This window comes from Saccoglossus kowalevskii, chromosome 10 (genome assembly GCF_978046115.1).
Source record: "Saccoglossus kowalevskii chromosome 10, keSacKowa6.1, whole genome shotgun sequence".
NCBI classification, from domain to species: Eukaryota; Metazoa; Hemichordata; class Enteropneusta; family Harrimaniidae; genus Saccoglossus; species Saccoglossus kowalevskii.
This window is the reverse complement of record NC_140650.1, coordinates 20726432-20749354: the sequence shown is the minus strand read 5'-3', so window position 1 is coordinate 20749354 and position 22923 is coordinate 20726432. Positions and strand designations below refer to the sequence as shown.

The 22923-nt window shown below is 37.5% G+C and overlaps 1 protein-coding gene across 1 annotated transcript in view; it reads left to right on the top strand.

Moving 5' to 3' along the window:
* Positions 1-22923, top strand: part of LOC146737954 (eukaryotic translation initiation factor 2-alpha kinase 3-like) — a 33848-nt gene that overhangs the window by 3262 nt on the left and 7663 nt on the right. The window contains exons 3-6 of the mRNA XM_085504351.1: positions 11838-11891; positions 15840-15962; positions 16315-16449; positions 17019-17370. Coding sequence (XP_085360477.1) covers positions 11838-11891; positions 15840-15962; positions 16315-16449; positions 17019-17370 — 664 coding nt within the window. The remainder of the gene's footprint in view (positions 1-11837; positions 11892-15839; positions 15963-16314; positions 16450-17018; positions 17371-22923) is intronic.

Sequence of the window (22923 nt, the reverse complement as noted above, 5' to 3'; positions counted from 1 at the left end):
TCAATGTTTTACTTTTTCGACTTCTTCTTGAAAACTACAAGCCTGAATGCTTTGATACTTGGTGTATATGTACTTTGGGTAGACCTCTCTCAGATTTGTTCATTTCATGATGATATCTTCAATTCTCTAATTTTGGTGAATATTTTTGTCATTTTTAGTAAAAAGTGATATTTTCGACTTCTTGTTGAAAACCGCAAGTGCAATTGCTTTGATATTACATATATAGGTACTACATGTGGACCTCTCTCAGATTTGTTCATTTTGTAATGATATCTTTAATTCTCTAATTTTGGTGAATATTTTTGTCATTTTTGGTAAAAAGTGATATTTTCGACTTCTTGTTGAAAACCGCAAGTCCAATTGCTTTGATATTTACATATATAGGTACTACATGTCGACCTCTCTCAGATTTGTTCATTTTGTAATGATATCTTCAATTCTCTAATTTTGGTGAATATTTTTGTAATTTTTGGTAAAAAGTGATATTTTCGACCTCTTGTTGAAAACCGCAAGTCCAATTGCTTTGATATTACATATATAGGTACTACATGTGGACCTCTCTCAGATTTGTTCATTTTGTAATGATATCTTTAATTCTCTAATTTTGGTGAATATTTTTGTAATTTTTGGTAAAAAGTGATATTTTCGACTTCTTGTTGAAAACCGCAAGTCCAATTGCTTTGATATTACATATATAGGTACTACATGTGGACCTCTCTCAGATTTGTTCATTTTGTAATGATATCTTTAATTCTCTAATTTCGGTGAATATTTTTGTAATTTTTGGTAAAAAGTGATATTTTCGACTTCTTGTTGAAAACCGCAAGTCCAATTGCTTTGATATTACATATATAGGTACTACATGTGGACCTCTCTCAGATTTGTTCATTTCATGATGATATCTTTAATTCTCTAATTTTGATAAATATTTTTGTAATTTTTCGTAAAAAGTGATATTTTCGACTTCTTGTTGAAAACCGCAAGTCCAATTGCTTTGATATATTATACATATAGGTACTACATGTGGACCTCTCTCAGATTTGTTCATTTTCTAATGATATCTTCTGTTCTTTAATTGCCATGTGCATTGCTAACAGCGGAGCTATCTCAGCCGACAGGCTGCTTGTTTTATTTTTTATTCAAGGTAAGAAATGGCTAGTTGATGTTGCATCGTCTTCAATGCGGCTGTTTCACCACGAACAACTCTAGCTCTGTTGTATTTTTGCGATGTAAAATAAAATATATATTATAATAATAATACTTGTTTAATTGTTTGGGGTTTCAGGTCACAAATTACGGACATGGTCCCCATGAATAATAAGGGTCAATGTTTGTCATGTTTCGGCTGATTGTGTTGATCGACGCCCTTCCTAAACTCAGTATGGAGAAACCAACTGGGATCGACATTTCAAACAAATTATTGGGACACGGTCGACAGACACTCCAAACAATCGAAATTATCAACGAAAGACGAGATTTTTCTAGATATTTAGAGACATACTGTCATGAAAAACATATGTAAAATTAACAAATACACAAAGAGGTGTAATATTAGGTTTTATTTCAGGCTTAGAATTATTTCCTTTCACTCAGCCCATGCATGGAACTGCCATTTAGCTTCAATAATTATACAAAACACATCGCAAAGACTCGACAATCAGGAAAGAAAACCCAGACAACCATGTCGTACTTGTGTTAAAATACATTTTGCATTTCACGTCATAATATTGTTTAAAATAAAATATTCAGTCCAAGCCAAATGTTGATATTTCGGGGTTTGCGCGGTCGAAAATAAGGCGGAAATTGTCCGGTTGAATTCAACAAGCGGTCGCAAAAGCGAGAGAAAAGGGTGATTGGAAAGCGGAAGCGGGCGAGAGATTGTGCGAAATAAGTATTGTAACTTTGCGCAACTTTCTTTTAAATCGTTTTATTTTTATTAAAGTCAATATTCTATTTTACTAATACCATTTTTTCTAACGCAATGGCGAAGAAAAGAAAGCGTTGACAGACGAGGCAAAGAAAAATCTGCCACTCAGTGTCACACTCTGAAACAGCAATTTTTTTTTTTAAACATCACCCATTTTGTTTTACCATGAAAACCGTTCTGTTAGATTTCTTATCAGAGACACTTGAAGGATTAGCTTGTTTGTAAAATGTCAGCGTGTACAGTGGGACAGTAATGTTTGTCAGAGGATTATCCCTCGTTGTTCGTTTGCATAACAATGGAAACCCGAACGTTCCTGGAGTACGGACCCAAATGCCAGCAGTTTTCTTCATTTTTCACGCTCGAGCTTGAAATTATTCATTATCTGACACTCTTTATGAGTTCCATGATATCAGAGGTTAATATGTTTGACCATTTTTAGTGTATATTTATAATAATGCAGCAAATCTACAGTGTTTTATTAACCAAAACTGTTTTTCGCGTTTTTCTCGAGTTGAAGTTTTGACTGGGTACGACTCATTGGGACCGCCACCAAATCAAGTGAGTTCGGACTAGGACATTCAAACTCACAGTTATCGTTCAAAAGATAATGATGGTGCGAAATATGTCTGGGTTTTTGAAGAAAATGCTTTGTCACAGAATAATTGTCTGTTAAAGGTGCCAAGTATGAAATAATTTGGGGACAAAAAAACAAACCTGCATAGAAATCGGAATAATAGGTCTTTTGATTACCAGGGACACATTTCAATGGACTTGATTATGGACAATGCATGACGTAAATTTCACCAGGAAATTCCGCAGTCTGCTCTCGCAATCGCAGACTTAGTCATTTTTACAAGGTTCGTCATTTTTGATGTCACGTGATAATTATGTAAACAATGACTGTCCAGTTTGTGCAAACTTGTACCTCTATACTTAGTCTTTTGAAATATATAACCTAATTACTGTTCTGAACGAGACAACAGACAGAGAATGTTTTATTCAAAAACGTTACAAAACCCTTCTCGCTACCTTAAGGCAGTTCAAGACAAATGCAAATTTTGCACTACTGAGCATGTTACTGCACATATACAAGCACATAATGGGAGATAATTATATAATGGGAAATATTAGTAGTTTCACACTACACGAAGTACAGTCTAAGATTTAAGGTAATCTCATATGTTTGCATATCGGATAGACCCAAATGTGTTCACACATTTTTAGTCCCCGTTCGGACAAAGTACATAGATCATACATGTTAGGATACATGTCCCAGTCCATCCGTGTGTCCGTTCGTCAGTCTGTCCAAATTCATATTTCAGAATCCTGGGACCGATTCCGTTCATTCTTTGCATGTGGCTAGTACCTTATGTGGTACATATGCACATGCAGTGGTTTAGCGATTCGATTCAAAATGGCTGACCGGCAGCCATCTTGTTTTTTGAAAATGTTGTATTTTGGACATGCTTTGTCAGTTGTCATTCAAACTTGGTACTTCTTTTGTTTTTGGTCAGTTTTCATTCAAATTTGGCACATACATGTACTTTATACATGTCAGGATGCATGTCCATGACAATTTGTTTCAAAATCTGGTCAAGGAAGGCTGATTGACAGCCATCTGACTTTTTGGCCTTACTACTTCCACAATTTATGTACCATTTTCATTCGTATTTGGCACATACATCATACATATCAGTGTGTTTCATAATCAGATCAAAGATGGCCGAATAACGGCTGTTTTTATTTTTGGCCATATTACTACTACACGGAACACGTATTTTGATGTAAATAAAAAAATCTGTTGTATACACCACTTGGAACTCTAGTTTCAAGGGCACGCTCGCGACAACCCCTTTGCTTTAATGTGACGAGCACAAAGAGAACTTTCAAACGAGGACTGTGTCATTTTCAATGACTTGTCATTTTTGACTCCCATGTCAACCCATGTATGTGTGTATGTGTGTCCGACTGTTCCACTGCTATCTCAAGAACCATACATCGGTTTTTGATGAAACTTGGTGCATAGATGCTCTGGGCCAATGCGCAGATTTGATTAGGTTTTGGTAAAATTCCATGCTCGTTAATTACCTAATTTGGATGATAATTAGCTAATTTTTAGCTGTTCTATGACTGTTCCACTGATATCTAAAGAACCACTCATTGGATTTTGATGAAACTTGGTACATAGATGCTCTGAACATATGTGCAGATTTGATTAGTTTTTGGTAAAAATCCGTGCATATTAATTACCTAATTTGCATGATAATTAGCTATTTTTTTAGTGGTTCCATGACTGTTCCACTGATATCTAAACAACCACTCATTGGATTTTGATGAAACTTGGTACATAGATGCTCTGAACTAATGCTAGGTTTTGATTAGGTTTTGGTAAAAATCCAGGCTCGTTAATTACCTAATTAGCATGATAATTAGCTATTTTTTAGCTGTTCTATGACTGTTCCACTGATATCTAAAGAACCACTTATTGGATTTTGATGAAACTTGGTACATAGATGCTCTGAACATATGCGCAGATTTGATTAGTTTTTGGTAAAATCCGTGCATATTAATTAACTAATTTGCATGATAATTAGCTATTTTTTAGTGGTTCCATGACTGTTCCACTGATATCTAAACAACCACTCATTGCATTTTGATGAAACTTGGTACATAGATGCTCTGAACAAATGGTAGGTTTTGATTAGTTTTTGGTAATAATCTGTGGATGCTAATTACCTAATTTGCATAATGATTAGTCAATTTTCCGTTTTTCCACTGATATCTCAAGTACTAATCATCACATTTCAATGAAACTTGGTACATAGATGTCATGACACTGCAAAGACCTGATAATTTTTATGGTAATATCAGTACATATAATTACCTAATTTACATTTCAATGAAACTTGGTACTTACATACTCAAGGACTATGCAGAGATTGATTGTTTCAGATAAATATTTGTGCATATTAATCACCTAATTTGCATAATTAATTTTCAGCTTTTCTACTGATATCTAAAGTACTAATCATCACATTTCAATGAATCTAGAATTATGCAGAGACCCAATTAGTTTTTGGTAAATATTTGTGCATATTAATTACCTAATTTGCATAATTAACCAATTTCCAACTTTCACACTGATATCTCAGGTACTAATCATCACATATCAATGAATGTTTATACATGGATGCTGTAGGACAATAGACAGACCTGGATAATTTTGGGTTAAAATCTGTACATATTAATTACCCAATTTGCATAATTAACCAATTTTAAGCTTTCACACTGATATCTAAAGTACTAATTTCCATTTTAATGAAACTTAGTACAAAGATGCTCTAGGACAATGTACAAACCTAATTAGTTTGGGGTAAAACTCTGTTCATATTATTTCCCTAATTAGCATAATAATTCATAATTTTTTGGTTCTAATCACATTTCAATTAAACTTGGTACATTTTTGTTTTGGAGTTTTTGTTACATTGCGCAGACCTCATTAGTTTTACAATCAAATCTGTTCATGTTAATTTTCTGATTTGCATAATTAGTTTTCAGCTAAGTAATTTCAAATTATATTTAATGTATCTCCAATACTCTCAGCACATGGGAGGTCTTTCTAAGCTTTCTTTGATTTGATATTCTGATGACATGAGCCCAAAAAACTAAAAGTATGGTGAACATAACATATGATTTCATTTCCCCTCAAACCATTTCTTAACTGCTTTATTTACTACTGATGATGTATATATAGAGAATATCCAATGAGTGACTGTAATATTATTATAACAATAATCTGATTGGCGAAAGCAAGGTCTTATGTCTGGCACTTGACCTGTGATCCCGTTTGAAACTGTATAAACTAGCTTGCATATCTAACTAAATTTAGAACCCACGTCTCTCACAGATTTGTTCATTTTGTGATGATATTTTCAATTCTTCAATTTTTGGTAAAAAGTGATATTTTTGACTTCTTGTTAAAAACCACAAGTCTGACTGCTTTGATACTACAGATATTGTTCATTTTTAATGATATCTTCTGTTCTTTAATTGAAATGTTCATTGCTACAGTGGAGATAGCTCAGCCGACAGGCTGTTAGTTTTAGGATCCAGAGGAGGCTTATAAATTGAGGTGTGTTCCTGTGTGAATGTATGTGTTACCAGCTTTTTCTTACACATGTGAGTTGGTACAGAGACAGGAATGGATGGTGTACAGGTGAACATCAAGTTATTAGTCCCCGTTCGGACGTAGTCTGAAAACGGGGACTTATGTTTTGCCCTGTGTGCGTCCGTGCGTTCGTCCGTCCGTGATCACCTGTATCTCGAACATGCATGGACCCATTAAGTTCAAACTTCACTCATACATCACACATTATATGGGACATATGCAGATGCATTTTTTTCATGATCCGATTAACGATAGCCGAATAGCGGCCATTTTAAGGCCGAAAATGCATCAAAATTGCACATTTTCACCATTCCGGACCCGGATCTCAGTTATGCATGGACGGATTTTGTGTAAATTTGGTACATACATTAAACATAATAGGACCTTGATGCACGTCATTTTTTTTTATGGGGTCGGGTTTGAAATGGCCGACTGGCGGCCATTTTGTTTTAAAGAATTCAGTTCTGGATCCGTATCTGAGACATGCCTGGATTGATCGAGTTCAAACTTCACACACACAAGGTACATCATGTCACAAATATGTATGTGCCTTTGTTTCATCATCTCATTAACGATAGCCAAATGGCGGTCGCTTTTAGGCCGAAAATGCATTGAAATCGCACATTTTCACCATTCCGGACCCGGATCTCAGTTATGCATGGACGGATTCTGTTTAAATTTGGTACATACATTAAACATAATAGGACCTTGATGCACGTAATTTTTTTTGGGGGGTCGGGTTTGAAATGGCCGATTAGCGGCCATTTTGTTTTAAAGAATTCAGTTCTGAGACATGCCTGGATTGATAGAGTTCAAACTTCACACACACAAGGTACATCATGTCACAAATATGTATGTGCATTTGTTTCATGATCTCATTAACGTTAGCCAAATGTCGGCTGCTTTAAGGCCGAAAATGCATTGAAGTCGCACATTTTCACCATTCCGGACCCGGATCTCAGTTATGCATGGACGAATTTTGTTCAAATTTGGTACATACATTAAACATAATAGGACCTTGATGCGCGACATTTTTTTTTTTCGGATCTAGTTCGAAATGGCCGACTGGCGGCCATTTTGTTTTAAAAAATTCAGTTCTTGATCCGTAACTGAGACATGCCTGGATTGATCAAGTTCAAACTTCACACACACATGGTACATCATGTCACAAATAGATATGTGCATTTGTTTCATGATCCACTTAACAATAGCTGAATGATGGCCATTTTAAGGTCGAAAATGCATCAAAATCACGTATTTTCACAATTCCAGAACCGAATCTCAGTCATGCATGGATGGACTGGACTGAAAGTGGTCTGAGATTTCGGTCATGATCTGCTTTGAATGTATATGTCACTCAAATATGAACGGAACGGGGACGTGTCATTGACAATGGCTTGTTTTTTGGTTGAATAAATTTTGAGTGGCTGGTGGCCATTGTACTCAAAAATCTATAAAAAAAGCTTTTTCTAGTCGTATACTAGCTTTTTCTCAGACTTGTGTCATCCAGGGATCTAGCCACGCTGGTTGGTGGTGGTCGGCCTGACCGGCACTCAAAATTAGTGACCACCACGGAAATGCTTCCGACCAGGACTATTGTCCGATTGTTATTATGATTATGTACCGACCGACATGCCTCCTGTCAGTCGTAATTTGTAAACAATAGACCTAGTAGCACGATACATAGCGGCTAGTCAATTTTGTGAAATTAGCATCGCTTTGTTTGTAAGTAAATATTGATTTTACATTTTGCAACATTGTATGCAAAAAAAATGGTGGATGTGTATAAAAATACGCAAGCAAAATAAACGAAAACACAAGAATCATGTAAAAACTCTTCTTTCAAAACCTATTTTACCTTTTAAAAATTGCTAATCACGTCTTTTGAAAACCATCATGCAGTTTTCCACTGAAATCGATGCCAACACATCGTGCTACTACATCACTTTACTTACGCAATGTTATTTTTATGATCACTACCATTCGGGAACTTCAGATTCTACCGACATTCTGATTGCTTTAATGACATTCTTGACCCATCGGATCAAAGAACACATGTCAGTCAACTAATGCGTCACAAACATCATGGTGAGTCTGTGTTTTTTTACTGAAGCGATCAAGTGATCAAAAATAACCACACAATTTTACTTTTTACTACCTTATACTAAAATATGTTTGGATATTTGGAGTACAAACAAACTCCCACTTCCGGTCTGGTTAAACTTAAAATACACCACGAATATTCACTTTTGAGATATAATTTTGGTATGTGTTGGTTCTTGGATATTTCAGCTTTGTCGTCCTGTAATTCGTTTCGTAATTAGAAGTTCCCAGTTTGCGTAAAAGAGAGTTTCTCGATTTCGACATCAAAAATGCCTGGGCTTAATTATTTGATGAGTACGAGTTCTGTAACTTGCAGCACATGAACATAATAACGTTTTACTAAAGTCAAAAAAGTATGTTCAGGGTCTTCACTTTTTCATAGCATAAAAACGATTTGCTCCCTCACTTATTGTGACACCCTCAAAATGACTGATGCCATTCCTCTGTCTTGCGCCACGACTCAAAACTGTCTTTTTTGCGCCATGTTTTCATTTGCCTTCAATTACGTTTTGGTGGTTGTCACTGTCATATTCTGAGTCTTCAAATTCACGTTGCTATCACAGACAAAATTCAACTAAAGTAAATATCCCCAAATAAACATGGAAGAGTGGGCGAACATTTGTCGTGATATTGCATTGCATTACATTGCATTTTTGTCATGCCATAAATTGCGTTTTTAGAGTCCTTCAATTTTGTTTCAAAGACTGCAGTTGCACATAGATAACCAGAACGTTGAAAACTTTGTTGTGAAATTCACGTGCAGTAAGTAATGTTTTCTGATTCCCTCAAATTTGTTTTTGACCTTTGTCATCTATTCCCACATCAGAGTGAATTACAGCATTAATATTTGTTCCCCGGGAATATTCGCTGGTATTTTCGCTCGCAAACACAATGGCCATAAGACTTGATATCCAAGGACACGGGTCATTTAGATCAACGATTTCTTTTGTTTCAATTTCGTTGTACGCCTAGAAACATAGCAACATTGTTTTTTGGTGAATATATAGAACATGTCCTATTCAAATAAATGATTTTGATATGCAAATCTATCAACTCCGTACTGGAACAATTCCAGTATAAAAAGTCCTCTAATCTCTGAAACTAGCCCAAAATGGACTTTTTGTTCAACGTGTCTTTAATGTAAAATAAACTAATGATTCTGTTTCTGCTGGAAACTGCCAAGTACAAAGTGTAGTCAGGTCAGTAAGCAAAAGGACCCTATGGTATAATTGAACATGTTACTAGAAAATAAATAAATAAAAAAAACTTGCAACCCTTGGGACAAGTGACAATCCCTTTTTTTTAAATCTCATTTATTAGGACCTCTGCATGAAGTTACATGTTATCATTATAGCAAGAAAAAATAATAATTTCTTTTGTTCAGGTTGTTTAATGGGTTCTGTAATTAATATATGATGGGTATTTTTAGTCCCCGTTTGGACGCAGTCCGAAAACGAGGACTTATGTTTTGACCACTGTGTGTCTGTGCTTCCGTGTGTGAATGCGCGTGTGCATGCTTGCATGTGTGTGCGTGCATGCGTCCGTACCTAAGTGAGATACATTGGAAAAAGATATATTTTCTCACTTATTATCTTTGAAATTCCTGGACCAATCATAATCAAACTTCACACATACATGTACATGGTATTATACATATGCACATCAATTTGTTTCATGATCTGATTCAAGATGGCCGAATAGCGGCCATTTTTGTGCTAAAAAATCATCAAAATGAAGCATTTCTTGGTTATTTACAGATGGATTTTGTTCAAACTTGGTATATACATTAGACATTATGGGACCTTAATGCAAATAATTTTATTTTTCAGATATGATTTAAAATGGCCGACTGGCGGCCATTTTGTTTTACTCGCGCCATATCTGACTTGCTTTGACTGATTATGTTCAAATTTTAAATATTCATTTATCATGTCATAGATATACAGATATATTGGTTTGATGATCCTATTAAAAATGGCCGAATGGTAGCCATTTTTGTGCTAAAAAATCTTAAAATATCAAGCATTCCTGGCATTTATGGATGAATTTCTTTGGTACATACATTAGACGTCATTGGCTATGGGATGGGTTTCTGTCCTGCGTCTGTCGTCCGTCTATCTTGTCTATCTGTCTGTACACAACTTCTTCTCAAAAACCGCCGAATCATTTTTGGTGTGTGGATGCCTTGATGAGTGTAGGTGGTAATTTGTTCATGAGAAGTCGATCTGCGGAAAATTATGCAAATTAGCCCCTCAAAACTTTACTGTGGCGATCTACAGTGAGAGTGCCATCCATAGTATGGTGTTGGAATAACTTTGTTTATGAATAAGTCTGTGTGTTCCTATGTCGGTCAGTCAAATTGTTTCCGTCTGTGTGGGCAGGTCGATTCTCCTGTTAAATCGACAGAATTCCTTCCAAAGACTATACTAAAGTGGTAATGGATGTTGTGGAACTCTTAGGACAGACGAAATCGTGTTTGCGTGCAATTTAGTGACTGGCAGAAGTCTTTTCGGAAAGTTGTGGTTGTGTGGATCGACCGCAGAGGTTGCAGTCTGCTGTTGCCATTGTGTTGAACGAAACCGTGGTTGAACCTAGCTGCAGTTCTGTAACTCACTTGGTTTCGATGTCGGTTATTTTGTTCGTCGTGATGTTAACGCGAAACCATGGAGCTACAGTTCTATCCTTTGCGAGGTACCCTATTTTACCAAACTGAAATCGGGTCAGGTCGTAACAGCCGTTTTTTTCATTATTTTCGCCTTAAGTTTCTACCTTTGTACTGTTGATGGGTCCCGAAACTATTTCATCAATTATTTTGAGGGCGATGGTTCGAAATTAGTAGATTTCAAGAAGAAAACTTTGGAAAAATACAGCGAAATCCCTGTGTTTGTCGCCATCTTGAATAAGTTATCGTGACGCCACGAGGCGTCTTAGTTTTCCCATTTCACATGGTTTTCGTTGCCGTTTACATTTTCAACTTCTTTTTAAAAACCACAAACTGTATAGCTGTGAAACTTTCTAGGAAAGTACCTTGGGTGGTTCTCTCACAGATTTGTTCATTTCGTGTGGATATGTTCAATTGTCTTATTTATAGCGAATATTTTTGTCATTTTTGGTCAAAAATGCTATTTTCGACTTCTTCTTGAAAACCGCCAGTTCAAATGCTTTGATACTTGGTATGTAAGTACCTTGCTAGGATCTCTCAGATTTGTTCATTTTGCGATGATATCTTTAATTCTCTAATTTTGATGAATATTTTTGTAATCTTTGGTAACAAGTGATATTTTTGACTTCTTGTTAAAAACCGCAAGTCTAATTGCTTTGATATTATATATACTACATAGGTACTACAGGTAAACCTCTCTCAGATTTGTTCATTTCGTGATGATTTTGTGCTTCAATTATCTAATTTTAATGAATATTTTTGATAAAAAGTTATATTTTCAAATTTTTGTTGAAAACAGCAAGTTTGATTGCTTTAATAATATACATATTGTTCATTTTCTGACGATATCTTCAGTTCTTTGATTGAAATGTGCATTGATAACAGCAAAGCTATCTTAGCCGACAGGCTGCTAGTATATATATTCATTATACATGTATTAAAAATGGCTGATTTTGTTGTAATTGATGCTGTTCCAGAACAAGATCTGGTAATAAGAACAACAGAAGTGACTCTAAGGAATTTAAATCTAGGTAACTATCTTTAGTATCACACCACTTTAACTATTTAATACATGTAGAAACATGTACAGTGAAACTTTTCTACACTGAACACCAAAAAGACTGATCGGTGAAACATTTCAATTACCAAGGGAAAGTGCAGGTTTCAGTTTAGAGAGATAAAATTAATATTGGGTCTTCTGTGGAGTTTTGAAATCAGTAAATCCAAATTTTACAATACATGTACATGTGCACATATAAGTTTAAACCTTGTCAATTACAGGTCGAGACAATCTGATTAAAATCGGATGTAGGTATGAGGCTCCAATATTTTTTTAATTTTATATAACCCTTTATATTATATTTATTTGTATTTTAGTTTGAATATGTCAATTTTTTGGGTTTTTCTTGCCGTTAATCAGTTCTTAGAAAATTGTGTCCCAGTCGCCTCTAACTACATCTGCCTCAATGCCTATACAAATCTCATACAAATCTCGCACAGGGACTAGCCAATCAGATCACGGGTTACAAACGTGCCTGAGCATTACTCAAAACATGGCGGCATACTGCTGCTACTTTTGCGTGAGCTGGACCTCATACAACTTATTAACAACGCAGTTTATTCGATGATGGATCATTGTCTAAAATAACAAGTAAGTAGCATTCATTAACTCTTTTGGCCTTGATTGTATTTTATTTCTGTTTGGTGGCAGATGAATTACATGTGCCAGTAATGTTGTTTTTTGCCTCTGGATCGGCGTCGGTGATCCAGTATCAAATACAAGTCGTTTTATCCCAATCAGGATCTTTACTTGAAAATTCATTTTAGTCGATCATTTCTAAACTAACAATTCACGAAAAATGGATGTTTTTTCAACTGCTCCCGGCTGACAGATGGGTCACCGACAACACGCATGTTTACGATCGGGGGGAACAACGCTCGCTATCAATTCACCGTGTTCCATGTTTGTTTTTTTCAGAAAGAACGTGACACCCCAGAAACAATTATTCTCCAGGGCTGATGAATGTGTGGTTTCATTGTGGATTCAGTTTTAGAAACCAACTACTAGTATTCGCGTGTCGATAGTATATATTTATATAATTTACATAATATTTATGTTAATCACCTATATTGTATTTATTGACATGCATTTCTAACAGCACAGATATCTCAGCTGAGAGGCTGCAAGCTCAGTGTACTTTTTTCCCCAACTCTTGTAATGCAAATTTCATACAACTTATGTTATGAGATTAATGCAGCACATTAATTTAACATGTTAATTAGTATTTTCTTAGACATGATGCTGTACTATAATTTTTTTCCATACCAGTTGTTTTTTGTAATTATTGATGACTTCGTTGTTCTTGTCTATGTCTGATCAGAATTGATTCCATCTATTTTTTAGTCAGTGTTTTTGATGCAAAATGTCTTAGTTTGGTCACACAAAGAAAAGATCCACCAGGTATCTTTATTATCCATCAATTTGTTATTTAACTAAGATTCTCAACAGGCATTTTGGAATAGTTGTGCTATTTTGATAAACAGTACCATCACAATAAATAATAGTAGGTAGCCACATATCCCTGTTGAATTCTAAAACTGTGATGAATAGCTGCCAAATACTTTTGTTATTTTTATCAGAGTATTTTCAGTAAATTAGTGATTGACAAACATATTTTCTTTGAGATAAATATTCATTGATACTTAAATAAACCTTGTTCTGTCAATTGTTTTTTTTGAGCAGATGAACATGTTATGCTTAAAAAAACAGCTGGAAAATAAATGGCTTAAGGATGTTAAATATATGCTATTTTTCATGAAATAAACCAAGATGTCACTTATTTAAGTGATGTGGTTTATTGCTCTTCATGTCACTGATGTCTTCATTTGATGCAAAATCTTCAAAGTTAACCCTCCTATATATAGTGTTACATTTATTATATAATTTATTAATTTACATGATAAAATAAGACTGCTGAGATGGTTCATCATCTCTTCCAACTCAATCTGACCCCTGTATTATAACTTTCAATATCGAAAGAAGGATCTAAATGGAATACAGTTTTGATACAATTGCCCATACCAAAGGCTGTGTAGCAGAATATTAATCTCAAACTTTAGTTGGACACTTCAGCTATTTCTTTTGGATGCAATGCTTGTACAATACTGTCAGTTTCCCTATAGTACCGGTACATTCGCATATAAAAAAAACTGACTGGGAATACTCCTCTTTGAAATAACGATATTTTAGAGCTAATGAAAAATAAATAATTGTCTGTGGGAAAGTATCTTTTTCTTCTCTTAGTTTGTCAACCATCCAAAAAATATGGATACACTGTCCCTAGGAGTCTGGAATAATTTAATGAGGCTGTCTTTCAACTGGGACTGTAGAGATTTTGAGGCAGTTGTGGTCAGTGCAAGGACTGTAACATCAGGCAACAGCGTAGTTCCCCAGCATGCTGGAAAAATTCCTTGAATGCACTTTGTTGTGTCTTGCACATGCTTTTTTGGCTGTCATCTGGTTTTTCACCCCTACAAAAAAAAACACAAATTATCATTTGAAGGTAAACGTGTACAAGTTAGGACTCCAAATCTAATCATTTCCTGATTTTTAAGAAAAAAATAATTCTGTAGTAAATCATGTACACTGAAATTTTGGTAAAATGAGCACTTTTATAATGGATTGCCCAAATAACTTAATGAACCAACACAGCTCTGTACATATGCAGTAGTGGAGGAATATGTTCACATATATCCTACAATAGAAATATTCGCATTTTATCAGAAAATATGAAATGATGAGTGGCTTAGCCACTTTTAAACCGCATTCCATCGACCATTCAACATGAACTTCTACAATTTATAACACACATAATGCAAACTAAGATTTTAATGTTGTGTAGAAATCTTACCTGAACTTTCATTAATGAAACCACGGGTGAAACTATGATAACAGCACCAGGTTCCTGAATCATACTTGGGTAGATTAGTGATTTAACCAAATCCAGTTGGCAGGATGGCTTGGACATTTGTTTTTAATAACAGATGTGTTAATGCCTCCTTTTTGCACACCCTTAAAGAAAGGGGAAATGTGCACATTTAATATATCGCAATAACAAAATTGACTTCATGCATATAGGTCACAGTCACGGCGTCACGTGAAGACAAAACTATTATTGTTACTCAAAGGCGCTCGGACCGTTTAACGGTTAAGACGGGAGTAGGGGATGTTGTTGAACGGCTAAATACAAATAGGAAAATTACAGACATGAAAGCCATAGGTTTATCAGAGACTCGCAAAAACATTGCCTGGCCGTAATGTAATGTAATGTAACTCATAATGCAATAGTTGGATCGTGATGACTATCAGTATAAAGTCTAAACAAAATGCATGTAACTGATGGTTTATATTGCGTTGAATGCAACTCGTTAACATGATCGGTGACTGCCGCCTCACCTGCGGTAATACAAGGTCATCAAAGTTGAAATCCGAATTATCTCAAATGAATTACATACATCAATCGTGATTGCTCACAAATAATAATTAAGTTTTTGTAAAAGTGACTAAAACTCACCTGAAATTCAGAATCCTCGATTGATTTCAAATCGGTTCTAACATTACTTGCAGCCATCTTGAAATAGCCTGGAACGATGAGTCTGGCGCATGTGCAAAGTCAGACAGCTATTTTTGTAAGCCGCACTATGATTGGTCGACAAAACTCGTCGAAAACTGATCTCATTGTACGAGATTTGTATAGGCATTGAGTCAGATGTAGTTAGAGGCGACTGGGACACAATTTTCTAAGAACTGATTAACGGCAAGAAAAACCAAAAAAAATCAACATATTCAAACTAAAATACAAATAAATATAATATAAAGGGTTAAAAAAAAAAATTGGAGCCTCATACCTATATCGGATTTTAATCAGATTGAGGTCGAGATAGACCATCCTTATAACTTTACATTTAATATTTTGTAGATATCATGAGGATTTTGAACAGCTCTATTGCCTTGGTAAAGGAGGATATGGAACTGTCTTTGCAGCTAGAAATAAATTAGATGAAAATACCTACGCAATAAAAAGGATTTTATTACCAAATCGGTAAGTGTATCTTAATAGAAAATGTAAATTCCACAAAAATATTATTCTAGATTATAAATCACCTCTGTCAGAATTAGAGATTTTTATGATGTCATAGCTTTACATTATTACACAATACCTCCGAAAACGTCTACAGTATAGTCAGTTTGTTTTCTTGTATTAAATTCATAAAGTGCCACAGTTGTCGCACAGTCTAGGTTCAGATATCGTGTGTCAAACACATGGAGCAAAGACTGGGAATATAAAACATTGGACATATAATGTATGTTTAAGTTTAGCGTACAGTGGGTGTTTTGAATGAGTCATGAGTTATTAAAACCAATGCACTGACAGTTACATTATTACACAATAGAGAAGAAGCGAGGCAGAAAGTTATGCGAGAAGTCAAAGCAATGGCAAAGTTGGAGCACCATAATATTGTCAGGTATTTCCAAGCTTGGTTTGAATCTCCAACGGTTGAACAGAAGGATTATCACAACTGTGCAATGTAAGTACCAGTGATGGACTGTTTATACCTCTTGAACAGAACATTTTTTCCCACTAATGTTTTGTGGCAACTTTTTTATGTTTTTTTTTCTAGACCAAAAGTTATAATTTCCTATTAGTTACATAATAATCTTTTGAAAAAATATGCAAATTTATTGTGAGAAAGATAACAACAATTAACTTTATTGTTAAAATGTTATATTCCAAAAAATTAACTACATGACATAGGTTTGAAGCCATTATTGTTTTACTGACAAGTCAAACACATAGCATGCCAGCCATAGAGTCAAATACTGGCCCTGTGGAATTATCTGCTATCAATGTGTAAAATCATATAGCCATCCATGCCACTTAATATTGATACAGCATTTCATTTTACTTGGTTTATTTTCTGTGTAAAGAAAATAAATAAACCAGGAAAAAACTAAAAAAAATCAAATAAACCCCCCTTTGTATTTGAGTACTAGTATATAAACGGTCTGTTGAAGCTTATTTCTCAAGCATCAACTATTTCCATAAATGTAAGATTTCCATTTAGTTTAAGCTGTTAATATCATTCTATGATTTCAGTGATCAAACGTTCTCGAGTACGTATTCCTCAACAATAGAGACCTCATCCAACTTGAACTCTGCAGATGATGAGAAGGAAGAGAGTTGTTCTTCGAGTGTGGAATTTCGAGATGATAGTGGCTCTATGGATGTGCCATCTAAAAACCACTCCAACGATCAACGCGAAAATAAAGAAACAGCTGGCGGCCACAAAAAATATTTATACATACAAATGCAACTTTGTAAAAGAGAAACTTTGGGAGACTGGTTGAATGGGAAAAGAAACGATCAGCAGGTGTTGGTTATATTTGAACAGATTATTAGTGCCGTGCAGTATATCCATAAATGTGCAATGATTCATAGAGATTTGAAGGTAAAAATCTAATTTTTAGCTCCGCTGTCGACTTTGTTGAGCGGAGCTCATCATCTGAGTGATTGTCCGGCGTCTGTGTCAATGTTTGACTTTTTCGACTTCTTCTTGAAAACTACAAGTCTGAATGCTTTGATACTTGGTGTATATGTACCTTTGGTAGACCTCGTGTGTGTGTGTGTGTGCGCGTGTGCGTGCATGTGTGTGTGTGCGCCTTTTTTTGATCCACAGTTATCTCAAGAACCACTAATTGGATTTTAATGAAACTTGGCACATGGATGCTCTGAACTAATGCGCAGATTAATGCGCAGTTTTGGGTGAAAATCTGTTTATATTAATTACATAATTTGCATAATGATTAATCAATTTTCGCCTTTTCCACTGATATCTCAAGTACTAATCATAACATTTCAATAAAACTTGGTACATAGATGTCATAGGAAACTGCACAGACCTGATAGTTTTTAGGGTAATATCAGTAAATATTAATTACCTAATTTGCATAAGTAATTTTCCGCTTTTGATATTTCAAGTAGTAATGATCACATTTCAATGAAACATGGTACATAGTTATTTGAGGACTGTGCAGAACCTAATTAGTTTTTGGATAAATATTTGTGCATATTAATCAGCTTATTAGCATAATTATTTGATTTTCAGCCCTTCGCCTGCTATCTCAAGTACTAATCATCACATTTCAATGAGACTTGTGACATAGATCTTCTAGGACTATGCAGAGACCTGATTAATTTTGGGATAAATAATTGTGCATATTAACTACCTAATTTGCATAATTAGTTAATTTGTTGCTGTTGCACTGATGTCTAAAGAACCACTCATCACATTTCAATGAACTTAGGACTATACACCATATTAGTTTTGGTAAATATTTATGCTTCTTAATCACTTAATTAACATAATTAATACTGATATCTCAAGTATTGATCATCACAATTGAATAAAACTTGGTACATAAATGCTCTAGGACAATAGACAGCCTGATTAATTTTGGGTTAAAATCTGTTCATATTAATTCTCTAATTAGCATAATAATTAATATTTTTTTTGGTTCTAATCACATTTCAATGAAACTTGGAATATAGATATTACATTACGCAGACCTTATTAGTTTTACACTTAAATCTGTTCATATTAGTTACCTTATTTGCATAATTAGTTTTCTGCATTTCCATCAATATCTCAAGTTCAAGTAATTTTGAATTAATTTTTAATGTGTCTTCAATACTCTCAGCACACAGGAGTTCTTTCTAAGCTTTCTTTGATTTTAATTTTTTGGTAAAAAGTGATATTTTCGACTTCTTGTTGAAAACCACAAGTCTGATTGCTTTTATATTGCATATATAGGTACTACATGTGGACCTCTTTCAGATTTGTAAATTTTGTGGTGATATCTTCAATTACCTAATTTTGATAATTATTTTTTGTGAAAAGTGATATTTTTGAATTCTTGTTGAAAACAGTGAGTCCTGTTGCTTTGATACTTATACATATTGTTCATTTTCTAATGATATCTTCTGTTCTTTAATTGAAATGTGCATTGCTAACAGCGGAGCTATCTCAGCCGACAGGCTGCTTGTTTAGTTGATTTGCCGGCTCAGTTTATTTTCACCAGATTCCGAATTTTGGCACGGTGAATTTTCTCGTTTTTCATGATCTCATTGCATCTTTTTTTCCAAACTGCATAATGCCTAAATCGCAAAAAAAGACTAAGAATGTCCCGACGCAGCAGTCGGGACATAAGACATGATCACCCTGCTTTACGCAAATGCCTGGGACCCACATATGTGTTGCCATTCATGCCTCGGCTGTGTCAGAGACCTAGAGCGGATCTGCGATCTATGGAGTTGGTCGATTCGGTACGGCCTTTAGGGACTGAACCGGTTCAATCCACCGAGACTTCATTGGTACCAACAGTACAGCCTGAGGGGCTTGCGCAATCACAGGGACACGCCCTGTTGCCTTCCCTAACTGGTATTAGTCAAGATGTCCAACGCTCCCATGGTGTAGAGATGGCTTGGAGATTCTGGATGAGTAATCTCGCTTCAAAACTCAACTCCCTTCTGCAGTCTCAGGGTAGGATGCAGGAGGACCTGGGGGGGGGGATACAGGCTGAGATACTGCCTGTACCTCCACCACCAGGGCTAGGGTCAGGTGTGTCCCATCCCCCAGTGACCTCTCCTTTAGAGAGGGGTCAGTTGGGGGACAACTCACATCAGTGGGAAAGGGAGCGACTACTTCTTCTCCTCCGTATTCCCCAACTCCCTCAGGTTCGGGCTGACCAGGTATCTTTTCCTGCGTCTTACCAAGCCACGCAGATTACCCCTACTTGCGACTCTGTGAGGGGAGGGGACTCCAGTGTTGGTACCCCTGTACAGAATGGTATGCAATCCCCTTATGGTGTACAGCTACCACTTTCCCAACAAGAGGGGGGGGAGCACTTTGTCGGGACAGTCGCAGGATACCCAACCAACCGGAGCCCAGCTGACCCTTACTCATATGCAGTTAAGGTTGCAGCTTGTTAACCGGGCAGTGATTGCCGCGAGACTTTTGTTTTGTACGGGGCCGGTGGTAACCACACCCCCCTATGGGAGAGACTCCTTTGGACCCATTTTCATCAGCGCTCTCCTCTCCCACTGCCGGCGTGGAGACCACACCCACTGGCCAACTCCCCTGGGCACCTCGTATAACCCACGCTATGGAGGGGGCTCAGAGAGTGATGGAGGGGGATTGGTACCCTTCTGGAGAAAAGGACAAACAGCTTGAACCTGGTTTCAGAGCAGTCATGTCCCATGCCTTCCGCTGGGTGAATCGATACCCCATTGGGGCTACGCAAACCGTTGATGGGTCCTCGGTGTGGGACACTCACGCAGTACCACAGCCTACTCCATGGGTTCCCTGTCCCGACCCCGCTACCCATTCCTTTATTATGATGGGTAGTGCGGGGAAGGCATGTTGTGTGGTAATTCGACCGGCACCAGAGCTTACAAGTGCATCAGGCTTTACGGGCGGAACTTAGCCCCATCAATATATAGAATGGGCTTCTTTGGTGTTAGAGCTTCAGCTCTCCTTGCTAAGTTCTGACCATCTGCGTGCTTAGCAACGAACCTTGATCCAGTTCCTGGCTGCGCAGAGAGTCGCCATGTGTGATATCTTGCAAGTCCATACTGCCCTCTTGGCAGGAGCGGTTTCGGTTGAGGGAGAGGCAGTTCTGAGTGTCTATCCTACTCCAGCGGGAGACGAGTTTGATCGCCTTCTGTTTAGTAGGCTGGAGTTCGGGAAGCACAAGCTCCGAACCCCCGTCCACTCCTTCCCATGGGATCGCACCTTATGTAGCACTTACCAGCTTGGCACAGGAGAATTTCCGATCCCTGGAAGTAGTGTCGCATGGATATCGGATTCCTCTTCGGTCTTCTCCTCCCCTGACTCTCCATCCTCCCTCAGGTCTTTTGCCGAGGGATGAGGTCAAGGCGGAGACTATCTGACAGGAAGTAGCCAGCCTTCTGGAGGAAAGGGTGATACGCCTAGTGGAGAATTTCCAGAGTTCTATTCCCACATCTTCCTCATTCCCAAGAGTTCGGGGTGGCGTCCAGGTTTAACGGGTTTGTGGAACTCGAACGCTTCCGGATGGAAACACCAGCTTCGGTACTTCTTCTGGGGTCACTGGACTTGAGCGACGCTTACTTCCACATTCCCATTCACCACTCATGCAGCCGGTATCTCAGATTGCCATTACAGGGCAACGTTTACGAGTTTACCGCCCTTCCTTTCGGTCTGTGCATGGCACCATACGTCTTCATAAGAGTACTAAGACAGGTGACCCAGTTGCTACAACGGCCGTCAGTCTATCTGAACCCATACCTTGACGACTGGTTATTACACAAGCAAGACAGGGAGGTGTTAGTGGAGCACATACAACTGACACAAACGCTCCTCCATGACTTGGGGTTTTTAATAAATATAGCCAAGTTCATCCCAATGCTGTCCCACAGCCTGGTTTTTCTGGGTATGCAGTTCGACAAGGAGCAAGGGCTTATTCGCCCCTCTACGAAGTGATGCGACTCCCTTGCAGAGTATGCCAGCTAACTCCGATCGACGGGATCTGCTTGGATACACAAACTGATGCGGCTTATTGGCAAAATGACGTCAGTTCGTTGTTTGGTTCCGTTAGCAGCTCTCTGGTCTCGCCCGATTGCTTACTGGACTACAGGGTCCACATGCGGAACCTGACGTTAAGGGTTCAATTGTCGGACCAAGGGTGGATTGATGCACAGAACTTGAAAACGGGAATACCGCTAGATCAGATGACTCCCTCACTGACTCTCATTATCAATGCGTCGCTCCAGTGATGGGGCGGTCATCTGATGGACCTTCAGGTCCAAGAGACGTAGCTTTCCGCATATTCGGACCGCCACATCAATTGGTTGGAGTTGAATGTCTCATGGACGCTTACGCCTTTCCACCCTTCCAACTGGTGCACCAAGTATTAGAGAAGTTACGACTCAAGCCCACCTGTCTTCTGACTTTTGTGGCACCCAATTTGCCAGTAATGATCTGGTTCCCAATGTTGCTGGAACTTCTAGTTGAGTCACTCGTAGAGTTGCCTGATCTTCCGGATCTGTTGTCCCAGCCGGACGGCACTCTACCGATGAGCCCCGCGCTATTCCATCTTCACACCTGGAGGCTGTCAATAAACTCATGCAAGTGCAAGGCTTTTCTGCAGAGTTGTCCAAGATCCTCGCTTTGGCACAGTCGGAAGGCACCAGATGTTTGTACGAATCCAGATTGGTGTGACGAACGGGAGATTGATCATCCAAGACCCTCTATTAGCGAGGTAGCCAATTTTTTCCTATATTTGTTTAATCAAGGGAAATCTATATTGACGATTCTTTGATATCGGTCAGTTTTATCAAAATCTGCTGGACTGAAACTGGCTTTGATTTCTATTATGATACAACTGTTTAAGTCTTTCTGCTCGAAGAGGTCACTCGCCAAGGGGCTAGCGAATCCTCCCGACTGGGACTCGTCCTTTTTTCTTTTGGCATTACGACACCCCCCCCCTCTTCGAGCCTATGGATAAGGCGGACATGAAATATGTCACTTCGAAAACTTTTGGCTCAGGCGTCAGGTAGGCGGCGCTCAGAGATAGGGGCACTGTCCTTTAGTGATGGATGTGCCTCCTTTATGAACTCACAAGTTATTTTGAAGACTCGGTTGGGCTTTTTTGTCAAGAATCAAATCCCATCGCCACACTAACTTGGTGGACAAGGAGGACCGTCAGGAACAGATTCTATGTCCCGTCCGAGTTTTGAGCTGGTACTGCCTAGGGGCAGCGAGAAGCATTATGTTTGTCTGTTATAAGCATATAAAGCATATAAATTAACTGCTTCTTCATCGGCTCGTTTGGAACGTCACCAGGTGAGAGCACACGAAGTGCGCAGGGTAGCCAACTCATTGGCTTTTATATCTGGGGCTTCGTTCGAGCAGGTGCTCTGAGCGGGAGATAACAGAATGTCTTGAATGATCGCTGGAGGAGGG